Source organism: Lonchura striata, chromosome 2, assembly GCF_050655825.1.
Source record: "Lonchura striata isolate lonStrDom1 chromosome 2, ASM5065582v1, whole genome shotgun sequence".
Lineage (NCBI taxonomy): Eukaryota > Metazoa > Chordata > Aves > Passeriformes > Estrildidae > Lonchura > Lonchura striata.
Window position 1 is genome coordinate 157,522,469 of NC_140704.1, and position 10,953 is coordinate 157,533,421.

Genomic DNA, 10,953 nt, shown 5'->3' on the forward strand with positions numbered 1-10,953 from the left:
GATGTCAGTTTGCGAGTTGTACTTGGGATGTTTAAGGTAACCCCTGATTAACATCAGGGCAGCTTGGGTCCACAACACATCCTTCTGCATTCAGATTTTCAGTGGGCGGCCCTTCTTTCATGGCCCCTGGGTCTTGGACTCTGTCACTGGCCGTATTCTCTGTGAAACATGGCTCACCCTCTACACTTTCTGGTTTCAATTTCAAGGAGGTGCTTGTCTCTTCCAGGGCAGGCAGAATTCTTGGTGGGAGCAGTTTTGCTCCAGGATAAATCCTGTGCCATTCAGAACGAAATTATGTAGAATGTCACTTGCAGCCACAGACCTCGTGATCCAACCTCTGCCCTTTTTCCCTATAAAACCAACCTCACCCTCTCTGTGTGTTGATGTCTCTTCACTGGAGGTGTGCTGCTCTCCAAGGGCAGCGAGATTTCCTGGTGTTGGCAGCTGTGGTCTGTGAGAAATCATTCACTGTTTGCAATTTTGGTAGCACAATTCCTGTTTGGCCAGGGGAAAGATTGTTAATTATCTTGGCAATGAAAATCTGGCACCCCATTGTTTAAGGGTCTGGCAGAGGGCTGTGTAGGGGAGGGAACACCCCACAGGACCTTTCTTCACCTCATCCCCCACTCTTAGGTGTAGCAGCTCCCCATGTGAGCAGCTGCTTTTAGTGCAGCTACCTGCGCACACCTGCACAGGGAGCTGCTAATCCAGAGGGGCTAACAGGGGTATCCCAAGCGTCCCTCCAGGAGCTACAGTCGGAATATCCAGCTGGGACCGGGGAGCAGCCGGACCCACCTGGGCACGAAGCATCCCTTTGAGAAAATGCAGAGGGCAGAGCCCTCTTGCCAAGGGGCAGCACCTGAGCAGGCCGGGCAGCATGTGGGGTTCCATAGGAGAGCTTTCACCTTTCCCCTTTTATTGTGTCAGTCCCTCCCTAGAACCCCAAGACCTTCCACAGCACTTCCAGAAAAAAGAGGGGTTATGGAGAGACAAGGGGTTTAAAGTATGGGAAAAAACTTCCTTTTCCATTATTTCTTGCTTTCAAATAATGAGGAAATGCACTTCCCCTGCAATTTTAATGGTCTCATTTGAAAGAGTCCCTGCCTTTTCTATGCTGTTAGGGGTGGTAATTGACAGGGAATCCCCATATTCCATTATTTTCCAGTTTAAATAGAGGGGGAAAACCTTGACAATGTTGTTTATGGGTTTGAATTAAGAGTAACCCTTTTTGTTGTCCTAAGGCTTAAATTGAGGGGGAAGCCGAGCTATCTCTCTTTCTTAAGGGTTTGGATTGAGGGGAAAATCCCTCTGTCTTCATAATTGGAGAGATTTAAATTGAGGAAAGCCTCTCTTTTCCCAATATTCGAGGGGATTAAGTTAAAGGGCAGAAGCCATTTATTTGCCATGGTATCCATTTCAGTAGAGGCAACTTACCCATTTCTTCATTTTAAGGGATTAATTTGAAGGAGGCTCTTCTAAGATGCTTTTTCAGCATTTAAAACTACTTTTCAGGGCACTTCTTTCTGTGCCCTAGGACTAAGTACCTCAGAGAAAGGCAAGCCTAGCACGTACTTAACCTTTATGCTGTCCAGGAGCCTATTGTTTTTCTTATTTTTATTCATAATGTAGTTAGTCCTAATTAGTAGCCCCAAGGAGACTTAAACTGTTCATAAAATTAGTACTTTTCTCCACCCTTAGTCTCAGGTTGAGTACTACTTAGCAGTCACTGAGGAATAATTATATAAGTTAACAGCAAATCACCCAACTTATCTAGATATGCTGCCTAAAAACAAAGTTTTATTTCTTACCAGTTTTTTTGCCCTTTTGCTCCAAGCAGTTGTAGAAAAAAGAAAGAGCTGTCATTTCCCTGAAGAGTTTTCTTCTATATCCAGCCCTTTATTCTCCTTGAATTCAAGCCAGAGGAGCCAAATAGCCACAGCTCCTCTGATGGCTTTTATACTCTGTGGGGTTTGCCCCCTCCCTTTTCCCAGGTGCCACGGGAACGAGAGGCGGGCCCAATCAGGGGTATATTAACCCCAGCCTTTCCCAAGGGGCTTCATTCCCTCAGTGGGATCAGCTGGGATAAGAGCTCTCCTCTCATTCAGGTGAAGAGGCTCCTTTAGCTTAGCTTGCTCTCTGCAGCTGCTTTTGGGCTTCTAATGCAACAGAGACTTTGAAGATACTGCAAAGAAAACAACGTCGAACACAGGGAGTATTTAAATTCACAGTTTGGGGTTGAGTATTCAGGGCTGGTAAGGTGCTTTTGTAATTTCTGATTTTTTTCTTCTTTTTTTAGGAGGAGGGCAACTTCCAGTAATTGCAGTTTGTGTCGAGCGCAACATTTTTCCAGCAGATTCATCACGACGCAGAAGGCATCCGCACTGTGTCAAAGATGATGTGTGAGACGGCGGCTTCAGGTGAGTTGAGGATTGTGACTAGGAGAGGGAGAGTAAGCAGGGTACCGAGTTAGGAGTTATCCCGGTGGGGGTTTGCAGGCAGTAGGGTGAGAAACGGTGCATATCTGCAAGGCTTTTCACAAGCATAGCAGAGGCATCCACGTGTCATACGGCACACAAGCTCATCCACCGAACTCACACAAATGCCACGTAGCTTTGCCTCTCTAACCCCTATGCCACTCATCATAACAGCCATACCTTAGACTGAGGATGAGGCCGGAGACTTGAACACCCAGGCACACTCAGGAGAGGATAAGTACCTGACTTGCTGAGATTCGGCCCACATAGCACCAAACACAACCATTGATTTTCCCGTTCTTTATTTTAGCAGACTAAGAGGCTAACAGGCTATCTCCTCTGAGCCAGACTCATTTCAGGTCCAACGTGGATTCACATCACCAGTCATCCAAAAGATAAGTCAGGGCCAGGGCCTGGAGATGGGAGCAGTGTCTTCCTTCTGCACCCGATGGGGATTTTCATCCCCTGATACGTGCAAGATAAGTGCAGGGCTACAACCCACAGAGGGAATGGAAGAGAGGTGCCGGGTGGGACTCCCCAGGAGGGGTTTTTGAGTCAATTTTGGAGATGGGGATGCCCAAGAAGCGTCTCCTAAGGCCACCTAAAGGGAAAGCGTCTGTTTTGATCTCAGTGCTGAGCTGCTCAGGGCAGAGCAGCGCTGGCGTGTGTCCTGTCACTCGTCTCTGGTGCACCCTATTATCTTTGCATCTCTCAGTCCTTTTTTTCTCCTCAAAAGCTCTCTCTCCCTGTCCTGTATCACAGGTGTCTGCACATATTTTTCCTGGAGCTGCTCTGCCCTGCTGCATAGCCTGTATTAGCACAAGTCCTGGGGACTTGAAATTGGTAATGCCGGGTGTAGTTGGGCTCTAGATTGTATCAGGAGGTTGCCATAACATGTTTGGTGATGCTAAGTTGTCCTGCACGCATTTGACACTAGTCCTAACTTCCTTTCAGATGCAGACAATTCAAATCTGTGGAAGAGGGCCCCAGTCCTGGGGGAGGGTGTTTCCATGAGCAGGTCAGTCATTGTTTGCATTTGCAGGGGAAGCCTAAATGGTGACTGTATTACAGCAGTGTTCTTTGCCTTTATTTTCAGGAGGTCCAGGCAGACAGCAGCAGTCAAGGCCAAGTGTGCCAGGTGAGCAGTGGACCAAAGCAGTTGTTTTTGCTCAGCTTTTACTTTTTGATTGAACTGTAAGCATCCGTTCTTGTTTGTGTGCTTTAGGGAATCCACTCAGAGTATGCCAAGCCCCTGTCCCCAACAGCTGATGGCCTGGATTTCTTGTGCTTGTGAGCCTTCTGGAAGTATTGCTGGACTCTGAGATGAAGCCTTGAAATTTCGTATTTCACGATGGCAGCCAGGTAGTCTTTGGCAATGGCTGAGGAGTTGCGGTGAGTCGCCGAGGTAGGGAGGGGGAGCCAAGGTCCTCTTAGGTTTCAGCAATGCCGAGTCACTTTATCTCTTCTTAACCCAGGCAGATCCTGCGATGACGGTGGCAGCCTCCGAGCCTGGCCAAAGTGCACGGCCCGAGCATTCTTAGGAGAACGGTGAGTAGCAGGATTGCTGGGTTTTGTCCATTGTGCAGCTAAGATCATGCAGTGATGTTTGGTGTTCTCGATTGTAGCTGAGCACGGGACCACAGCCCGGTGACCATAGGACATTCTCAGCAGGCGAGGCAGCCTCCATTGGCACGCGACGGGATTCTCATCCCCAGATGCCTGAGAGATAAGTTGAGGGCTAAGGTCCACAGAGGGGATTAAAGTAGGGTGCTGGGAGGGCCTTTAGGATCAGCTTTGGGGGCAGGGATGTGTAAGAAGCGTCCCCTTAGGCCAGCTAAAGGGAAAGTGTCTGTTTTGGTCACAGTGCTGAGGTGCTCAGGGCAGAACAGTTCCGGTGTGTGTCCTGTCACTTGTCTCTGGTGCACTCTGTGTTCTTTGGGTCTCTCGGTCCTTTCTTCTCTTCAAAAGCTCTCTGTCCCTGTCTTGTGTCATGCGTGTCTGCATGTATTTGTCCCGCAGCTGCTCTGCCCTGCTGCGTAGCCTGTAATAACACAAGTCCTGGGGACTTGAAATTTTTAATGCAGGATGTAGTTGGGCTCTAGATCTTATGGGGAGATAGACATAACATGTTTGGTGATGTTAAGTTGTCCTGCAGCCATTTGACACTAGTCCTAACTTCCTTTCAGATGCTGACAACTGAAATCAGTGGCAGAGAGCCCCAGTCCTGGGTGAGGGTTTTCCTATGTGCAGGTCAGTCATTGTTTGCATTTGCAGGGGATGCCTAAATGGTGACCGTGTTACAGCAGTGTTCTTTGCCTTTATTTTTAGGAGGTCCAGGCAGACAGCAGCAGTCAAGGCCAAGTGTGCCAGGTGAGCAGTGGACCAAAGCAGTTGTTTTTGCTCAGCTTTTACTTTTTGATTGAACTGTAAGCATCCATTCTTGTTTGTGTGCTTTAGGGAATCCACTCAGAGTATGCCAAGCCTTTGTGACCGACAGCCGACGGCCTGGATTTCCTGTGCTTGTGAGCCTTCTGGAAGTATTGCTGGACTCTGAGATGAAGCCTTGAAATTTTGTATTTCACGATGGCATCCAGGGAGCCATTGGCAATGGCTGAGGAGTTGCGGTGAGTCGCCGAGGTAGGGAGGGGGAGCCGAGGTCCTCTTAGGTTTCAGCAATGCCAAGTCACTTTGTCTCTTCTTAACCCAGGCAGACCCTGCGATGACGGTGGCAGCCTCCGAGCCTGGCCAAAGTGCACGGCCCGAGCATTCTTAGGAGAACGGTGAGTAGCGGGATTGCTGGGTTTTGTCCATTGTACAGCTAAGATCATGCAGTGATGTTTTGTGTTCGCGATTGTAGCTGAGCACGGTACCACAGCCCGGTGACCATAGGACATTTCCTGCATGCGAGGCAGCCTCCATTCACATGCGACATGGATTGTCATCCACAGTTGCCCAAGAGATAAGTATAGGGCTCAGACCCATAGAGGGATGAAAGAGGATGTGCTGGGAGGGCCTTTAGGATCAGCTTTGGGGGCAGGGATGTGCAAGAAGCATCCCCTTAGGCCAGCTAAAGGAAAAGTGTCTGTTTTGGCCACAGTGCTGAGGTGCTCAGGGCAGAGCAGTTCCGGTGTGTGTCCTGTCACTTGCCTCTGGTGCACTCTGTGATCTTTGGGTCTCTCAGTCCTTTCTTCTCCACAAAAGCTCTCTCTCCCTGTCCTGTGTCACGGGTGTCTGCACGTATTTTTCCCGGAGCTGATCTGCCCTGCTGCATAGCCTGTAATAGCGCAAGTCCTGGGGACTTGAAATTTGTAATGCTGGGTGCAGTTGGGCTCTAGATTGTATTAGGATATTGACATAACATGTTTGGTTCTGCTAAGTTGTCTTGCAGCCATTTGACACTAGTGCTAACTTCCTTTCAGATGCAGACAGTCCAAATCAGTGGCAGAGGGCCCCAGTCTTGTGTGGAGATTTTCCCATGAGCAGGTCAGTCATTGTCTGCATTTGCAGGGGCAGCCTAAATGGTGACCGTGTTACAGCTGTGTTCTTTGCCTTTATTTTTAGGAGGTCCAGGCAGATAGCAGCAGTCAAGGCCAAGTGTGCCAGGTGAGCAGTGGACCAAAGCAGTTGTTCTTGCTAAGCTTTCCGTTTTTGGTGTGACTCTAAGCATCCATTCTTGTTTGTGTGCTTTAGGGAATCGACTCGGAGTACGCATACCTCTGTCACCAACCGGCTGATGGATCAGGTTTCATGCACTTTGGATCTCTCTGGAAGCATTACAGGACCCTGTGACGGAGCCTTCCAATCCTGCATTTCAAGGTCCCATCTGAGCAGCCCTGAGGAATGGCTGCGGAGTTGCGGTGAGTCCGGGAGGTAGGGAGGGGGGTGTGAGAGTACAGTCATGTTTCAGCAATGTCATGTCGCCTTGTCTCCACTTAACCTAGGCGTACCCTGCAATGACGGCGTCGGAATCCAAGCACGTCTGAAGCGTGCAGGCCAAGAACCCGGGCATTCTGAGGAGGACGGTGAGTAGCAGAATTACAAGTTTTTGGCCGATGTGCTGTTCAGACCGTGCACTGATGTTTAGTTTTCTTTGTCTTGGCAGACCCAGAGGTGACAGCTGGAACTTAGCAGACAGGCAGATGGCCACCTTCTACACTCAAGAGGGATTTGCATCCGCAGCTGCGTACAAGATAAGTGGAGGGTTATGACCCACAGAGGGGATGAAAGAGGGGTGCTGGGTTGGGACTTTCTAGAAGGGGTTTTTGTGTCAGTTTTAGAGACAGGGATGTGCAAGAAGCATCTCCTTAGGCCACCTAAAGGGAAAGTGTCTCTTTTGACCACAGTGCTGAGGTGCTCAGGGCAGAGCAGTTCCAGTGTGTGTCCTGTCACTTGTCTCTGGTGCACTCTGTGTTCTTTGGGTCTCTCAGTCCTTTCTTCTCTTCAAAAGCTCTCTGTCCCTGTCTTGTGTCACAGGTGTCTGCACATATTTTTCCTGGAGCTACTCTGCCCTGCTGCATAGCCTGTAATAGCACAAGTCCTGGGGACTTGAAATTGGTAATGCCGGGTGTAGTTGGGCTCTAGATTGTATCAGGAGTTTGCCATAACATGTTTGGTGATGCTAAGTTGTCCTGCAGCCGTTTGACTTTAGTCCTAACTTCCTTTCAGATGCAGACAATTCAAATCTGTGGAAGAGGGCCCCAGTCCTGGGTGAGGGTGTTTCCATGAGCAGGTCAGTCACTGTTTGCATTTGCAGGGGATGCCTAAATGGTGACTGTATTACAGCGGTGCTCTTTACCTTTATTTTTAGGAGGTCCAGGCAGACAGCAGCAGTCAAGGCCAAGTGTGCCAGGTGAGCAGTGGACCAAAGCAGTTGTTTTTGCTCAGCTTTTACTTTTTGATTGAACTGTAAGCATCCATTCTTGTTTGTGTGCTTTAGGGAATCCACTCAGAGTATGCCAAGCCTTTGTGACCGACAGCTGATGGCCTGGATTTCCTGTGCTTGTGAGCCCTCTGGAAGTATTTCAGGACTCTGAGATGAAGCCTTGAAATTTTGTATTTCACGATGGCATCCAGGGAGCCATTGGCAATGGCTGAGGAGTTGCGGTGAGTCGCCGAGGTAGGGAGGGGGAGCCGAGGTCCTCTTAGGTTTCAGCAATGCTGAGTCACTATGTCTCTTCTTAACCCAGGCAGACCCTGCGATGACGGTGGCAGCCTCCGAGCCTGGCCAAAGTGCACGGCCCGAGCATTCTTAGGAGAACGGTGAGTAGCGGGATTGCTGGGTTTTGTCCATTGTGCAGCTAAGATCATGCAGTGATGTTTGGTGTTCTCGATTGTAGCTGAGCACGGGACCACAGCCCGGTGACCATAAGACATTTCCTGCATGCGAGGCAGCCTCCATTCACATGCGACATGGATTGTCATCCACAGATGCCCAAGAGATAAGTATAGGGCTCAGACCCATAGAGGGATGAAAGAGGGTGTGCTGGGAGGATCTTTTGAATCAGCTTTGGGAGCGGGGATGTGCAAGAAGTGTCCCCTTAGGCCAGCTAAAGGAAAAGTGTCTGTTTTGACCACAGTGCTGAGGTGCTCAGGGCAGAGCAGTTCCGGTGTGTGTCCTGTCACTTGCCTCTGGTGCACTCTGTGATCTTTGGGTCTCTCAGTCCTTTCTTCTCCACAAAAGCTCTCTCTCCCTGTCCTGTGTCACGGGTGTCTGCACGTATTTTTCCCGGAGCTGATCTGCCCTGCTGCATAGCCTGTAATAGCGCAAGTCCTGGGGACTTGAAATTTGTAATGCTGGGTGCAGTTGGGCTCTAGATTGTATTAGGATATTGACATAACATGTTTGGTTCTGCTAAGTTGTCTTGCAGCCATTTGACACTAGTGCTAACTTCCTTTCAGATGCAGACAGTCCAAATCAGTGGCAGAGGGCCCCAGTCTTGTGTGGAGATTTTCCCATGAGCAGGTCAGTCATTGTCTGCATTTGCAGGGGCAGCCTAAATGGTGACCGTGTTACAGCTGTGTTCTTTGCCTTTATTTTTAGGAGGTCCAGGCAGATAGCAGCAGTCAAGGCCAAGTGTGCCAGGTGAGCAGTGGACCAAAGCAGTTGTTCTTGCTAAGCTTTCCGTTTTTGGTGTGACTCTAAGCATCCATTCTTGTTTGTGTGCTTTAGGGAATCGACTCGGAGTACGCATACCTCTGTCACCAACCGGCTGATGGATCAGGTTTCATGCACTTTGGATCTCTCTGGAAGCATTACAGGACCCTGTGACGGAGCCTTCCAATCCTGCATTTCAAGGTCCCATCTGAGCAGCCCTGAGGAATGGCTGCGGAGTTGCGGTGAGTCCGGGAGGTAGGGAGGGGGGTGTGAGAGTACAGTCATGTTTCAGCAATGTCATGTCGCCTTGTCTCCACTTAACCTAGGCGTACCCTGCAATGACGGCGTCGGAATCCAAGCACGTCTGAAGCGTGCAGGCCAAGAACCCGGGCATTCTGAGGAGAACGGTGAGTAGCAGAATTACAAGTTTTTGGCCGATGTGCTGTTCAGACCGTGCTCTGATGTTTAGTTTTCTTTGTCTTGGCAGACCCAGAGGTGACAGCTGGAACTTAGCAGACAGGCAGATGGCCACCTTCTACACTCAAGAGGGATTTGCATCCGCAGCTGCGTACAAGATAAGTGGAGGGTTATGACCCACAGAGGGGATGAAAGAGGGGTGCTGGGTTGGGACTTTCTAGAAGGGGTTTTTGTGTCAGTTTTGGAGACAGGGATGTGCAAGAAGCATCTCCTTAGGCCACCTAAAGGGAAAGTGTCTGTTTTGATCACAGTGCTGAGGTGCTCAGGGCAGAGCAGTTCCGGTGTGTGTCCTGTCACTTGTCTCTGGTGCACTCTGTGTTCTTTTGATCTCTCAGTCCTTTCTTCTCTTCAAAAGCTCTCTGTCCCTGTCTTGTGTCACGGGTGTCTGCACATATTTTTCCTGGAGCTGCTCTGCCCTGCTGCATAGCCTGTAATAGCACAAGTCCTGGGGACTTGAAATTGGTAATGCCGGGTGTAGTTGGGCTTTAGATTGTATCAGGAGTTTGCCATAACATGTTTGTAATTTGAGCAAAGGACCACAGCCCAGTACTCTCATGTTTCAGCAATGCCATGTTGTCTTGTCTCCACTTAACCTAGGTGTACCCTGCGATGATGGCATCAGAGTCCAAGCACGCTTGAAGTGTGCAGGCCAGGAACCCAGGCATTCTGAGGAGGATGGTGAGTAACAGATTTACCAGGTTTTAGCCGATGTGCTGCTAAGACCATGCACTGATGTTTAGTTTTCTCTCTCTCGGCAGACCAAGAGGTGACAGCTGGAACTTAGCAGACCGGCCCATGGCCGTCTTCTGGACCCAACAGGCATTTGCTGCGTGCAAGATAAGTTGAGGGTTATGACCCACAGAGGGGATGGAAGTGGGTGCTGAGTTAGGACTTCCTAGAAGGGGTTTTTGTGTCAGTTTTGGATAAGAGGATGTCCAAGAAGTGTCTCCTTCAGCCACCTAAAGGGAAAGTGTCTGTTTTGACCACAATGCTGAGGTGCTCAGGGCAGAGCAGTTCCTGTGTGTGTCCTGTCACTTGTCTCTGGTGCACCCTATTATCTTTGCATCTCTCAGTCCTTTTTTCTCCTCAAAAGCTCTCCCTGTCCTGTGTCACGGGTGTCTGCACGTATTTTTCCTGGAGCTGCTCTGCCCTGTTGCATAGCCTGTAATAGCACAAGTCCTGGGGACTTGAAATTTGTAATGCAGGGTGTAGTTGGGCTCTAGATTGTATGGGGATATTCATATAACTTTTTGCTGCAGCTAAATTTTCCTGCATCTGTTTGACACTAGTCTTAAGTTCCTTTCAGATGCAGACAGTTCAAATCTGCGGCAGAGGGCCCCAGTCCTGGGGGAGGGTGTTGCCATGAGCGGGTCAGTCATTGTTTGCATTTGCAGGGGAAGCCTCAATGGTGAATGTGTTACCACAGTGTTCTTTGCCTTTATTTTTAGGAGGTCCAGGCAGACAGCAGCAGTCAAGGCCAAGTGTGCCAGGTGAGCAGTGGACAGAAGGAGTTGTTCTGAATCAGGTCTCAATTTCTGGTGCAATTCTAAGCATCCATTCTTGGTTCCTTTGTTTTATTTTAGGCGGTCGTCTTGCAAGATGTCTCCGGTCCGGATGTCGAAGGCCAGGTGGGTTCAAGTGTAAGGTCTGGGTGTGTGTATTTTTCAGGTCAGGGGGATGTTGTTTTCACAGTTTCTCAGTGTGGGTTTTTTTTGCTTTGTGTTTTTGCAGGTGCTGTCGCTGCCCGAGCTGTGTGAAGGAACAGAGGCGAGCGGGTGAGTTGGCATTTAGGCACGGTGACTCACAGGTGACCGTTATGCAGCAGCATGTTTAAGCGTGTACCTTTTTGTTTTCCAGGTATCCTCCAGGCAGCCGGTGGAGTCAAACTGAGATTTCAGGTGAGCCGGG

The 10,953-nt window shown here is 49.5% G+C and overlaps 2 protein-coding genes across 4 annotated transcripts; both read left to right on the top strand.

The window, feature by feature from the left end:
- Window positions 1–412: 412 nt before the first annotated feature.
- LOC146768527 (uncharacterized) lies at window positions 413–7,840 on the top strand. Of its 2 annotated transcripts, XM_085572782.1 has the most exons (8): window positions 413–2,417; window positions 2,785–4,022; window positions 4,100–4,204; window positions 5,894–5,957; window positions 6,036–6,077; window positions 6,165–6,331; window positions 6,416–6,496; window positions 6,577–7,840. In XM_085572782.1, exons 4-8 carry the CDS (start codon window positions 5,950–5,952, stop codon window positions 6,600–6,602), a joined length of 324 nt encoding a protein of 107 aa, XP_085428908.1. In that variant the 5' UTR covers window positions 413–2,417; window positions 2,785–4,022; window positions 4,100–4,204; window positions 5,894–5,949; the 3' UTR covers window positions 6,603–7,840. The 2 variants fall into 2 exon arrangements, with proteins under 2 accessions (XP_085428908.1, XP_085428907.1); XM_085572781.1 differs by lacking the exons at window positions 413–2,417; window positions 2,785–4,022; window positions 4,100–4,204 and having other exon boundaries at window positions 5,949–6,077; window positions 6,577–6,711.
- Window positions 7,841–8,307: 467 nt separating this feature from the next.
- On the top strand, window positions 8,308–9,149 carry LOC146768528 (uncharacterized). 2 transcript variants are annotated; one of them, XM_085572780.1, is made up of 5 exons: window positions 8,308–8,436; window positions 8,515–8,556; window positions 8,644–8,810; window positions 8,895–8,975; window positions 9,056–9,149. In XM_085572780.1, the coding sequence occupies exons 1-5, from the start codon at window positions 8,429–8,431 to the stop codon at window positions 9,079–9,081; spliced, it is 324 nt and encodes a 107-aa protein (XP_085428906.1). In that variant the 5' UTR covers window positions 8,308–8,428; the 3' UTR covers window positions 9,082–9,149. The 2 variants fall into 2 exon arrangements, with proteins under 2 accessions (XP_085428906.1, XP_085428904.1); XM_085572778.1 differs by having other exon boundaries at window positions 8,428–8,556.
- The last annotated feature ends 1,804 nt before the right edge of the window (window positions 9,150–10,953 follow it).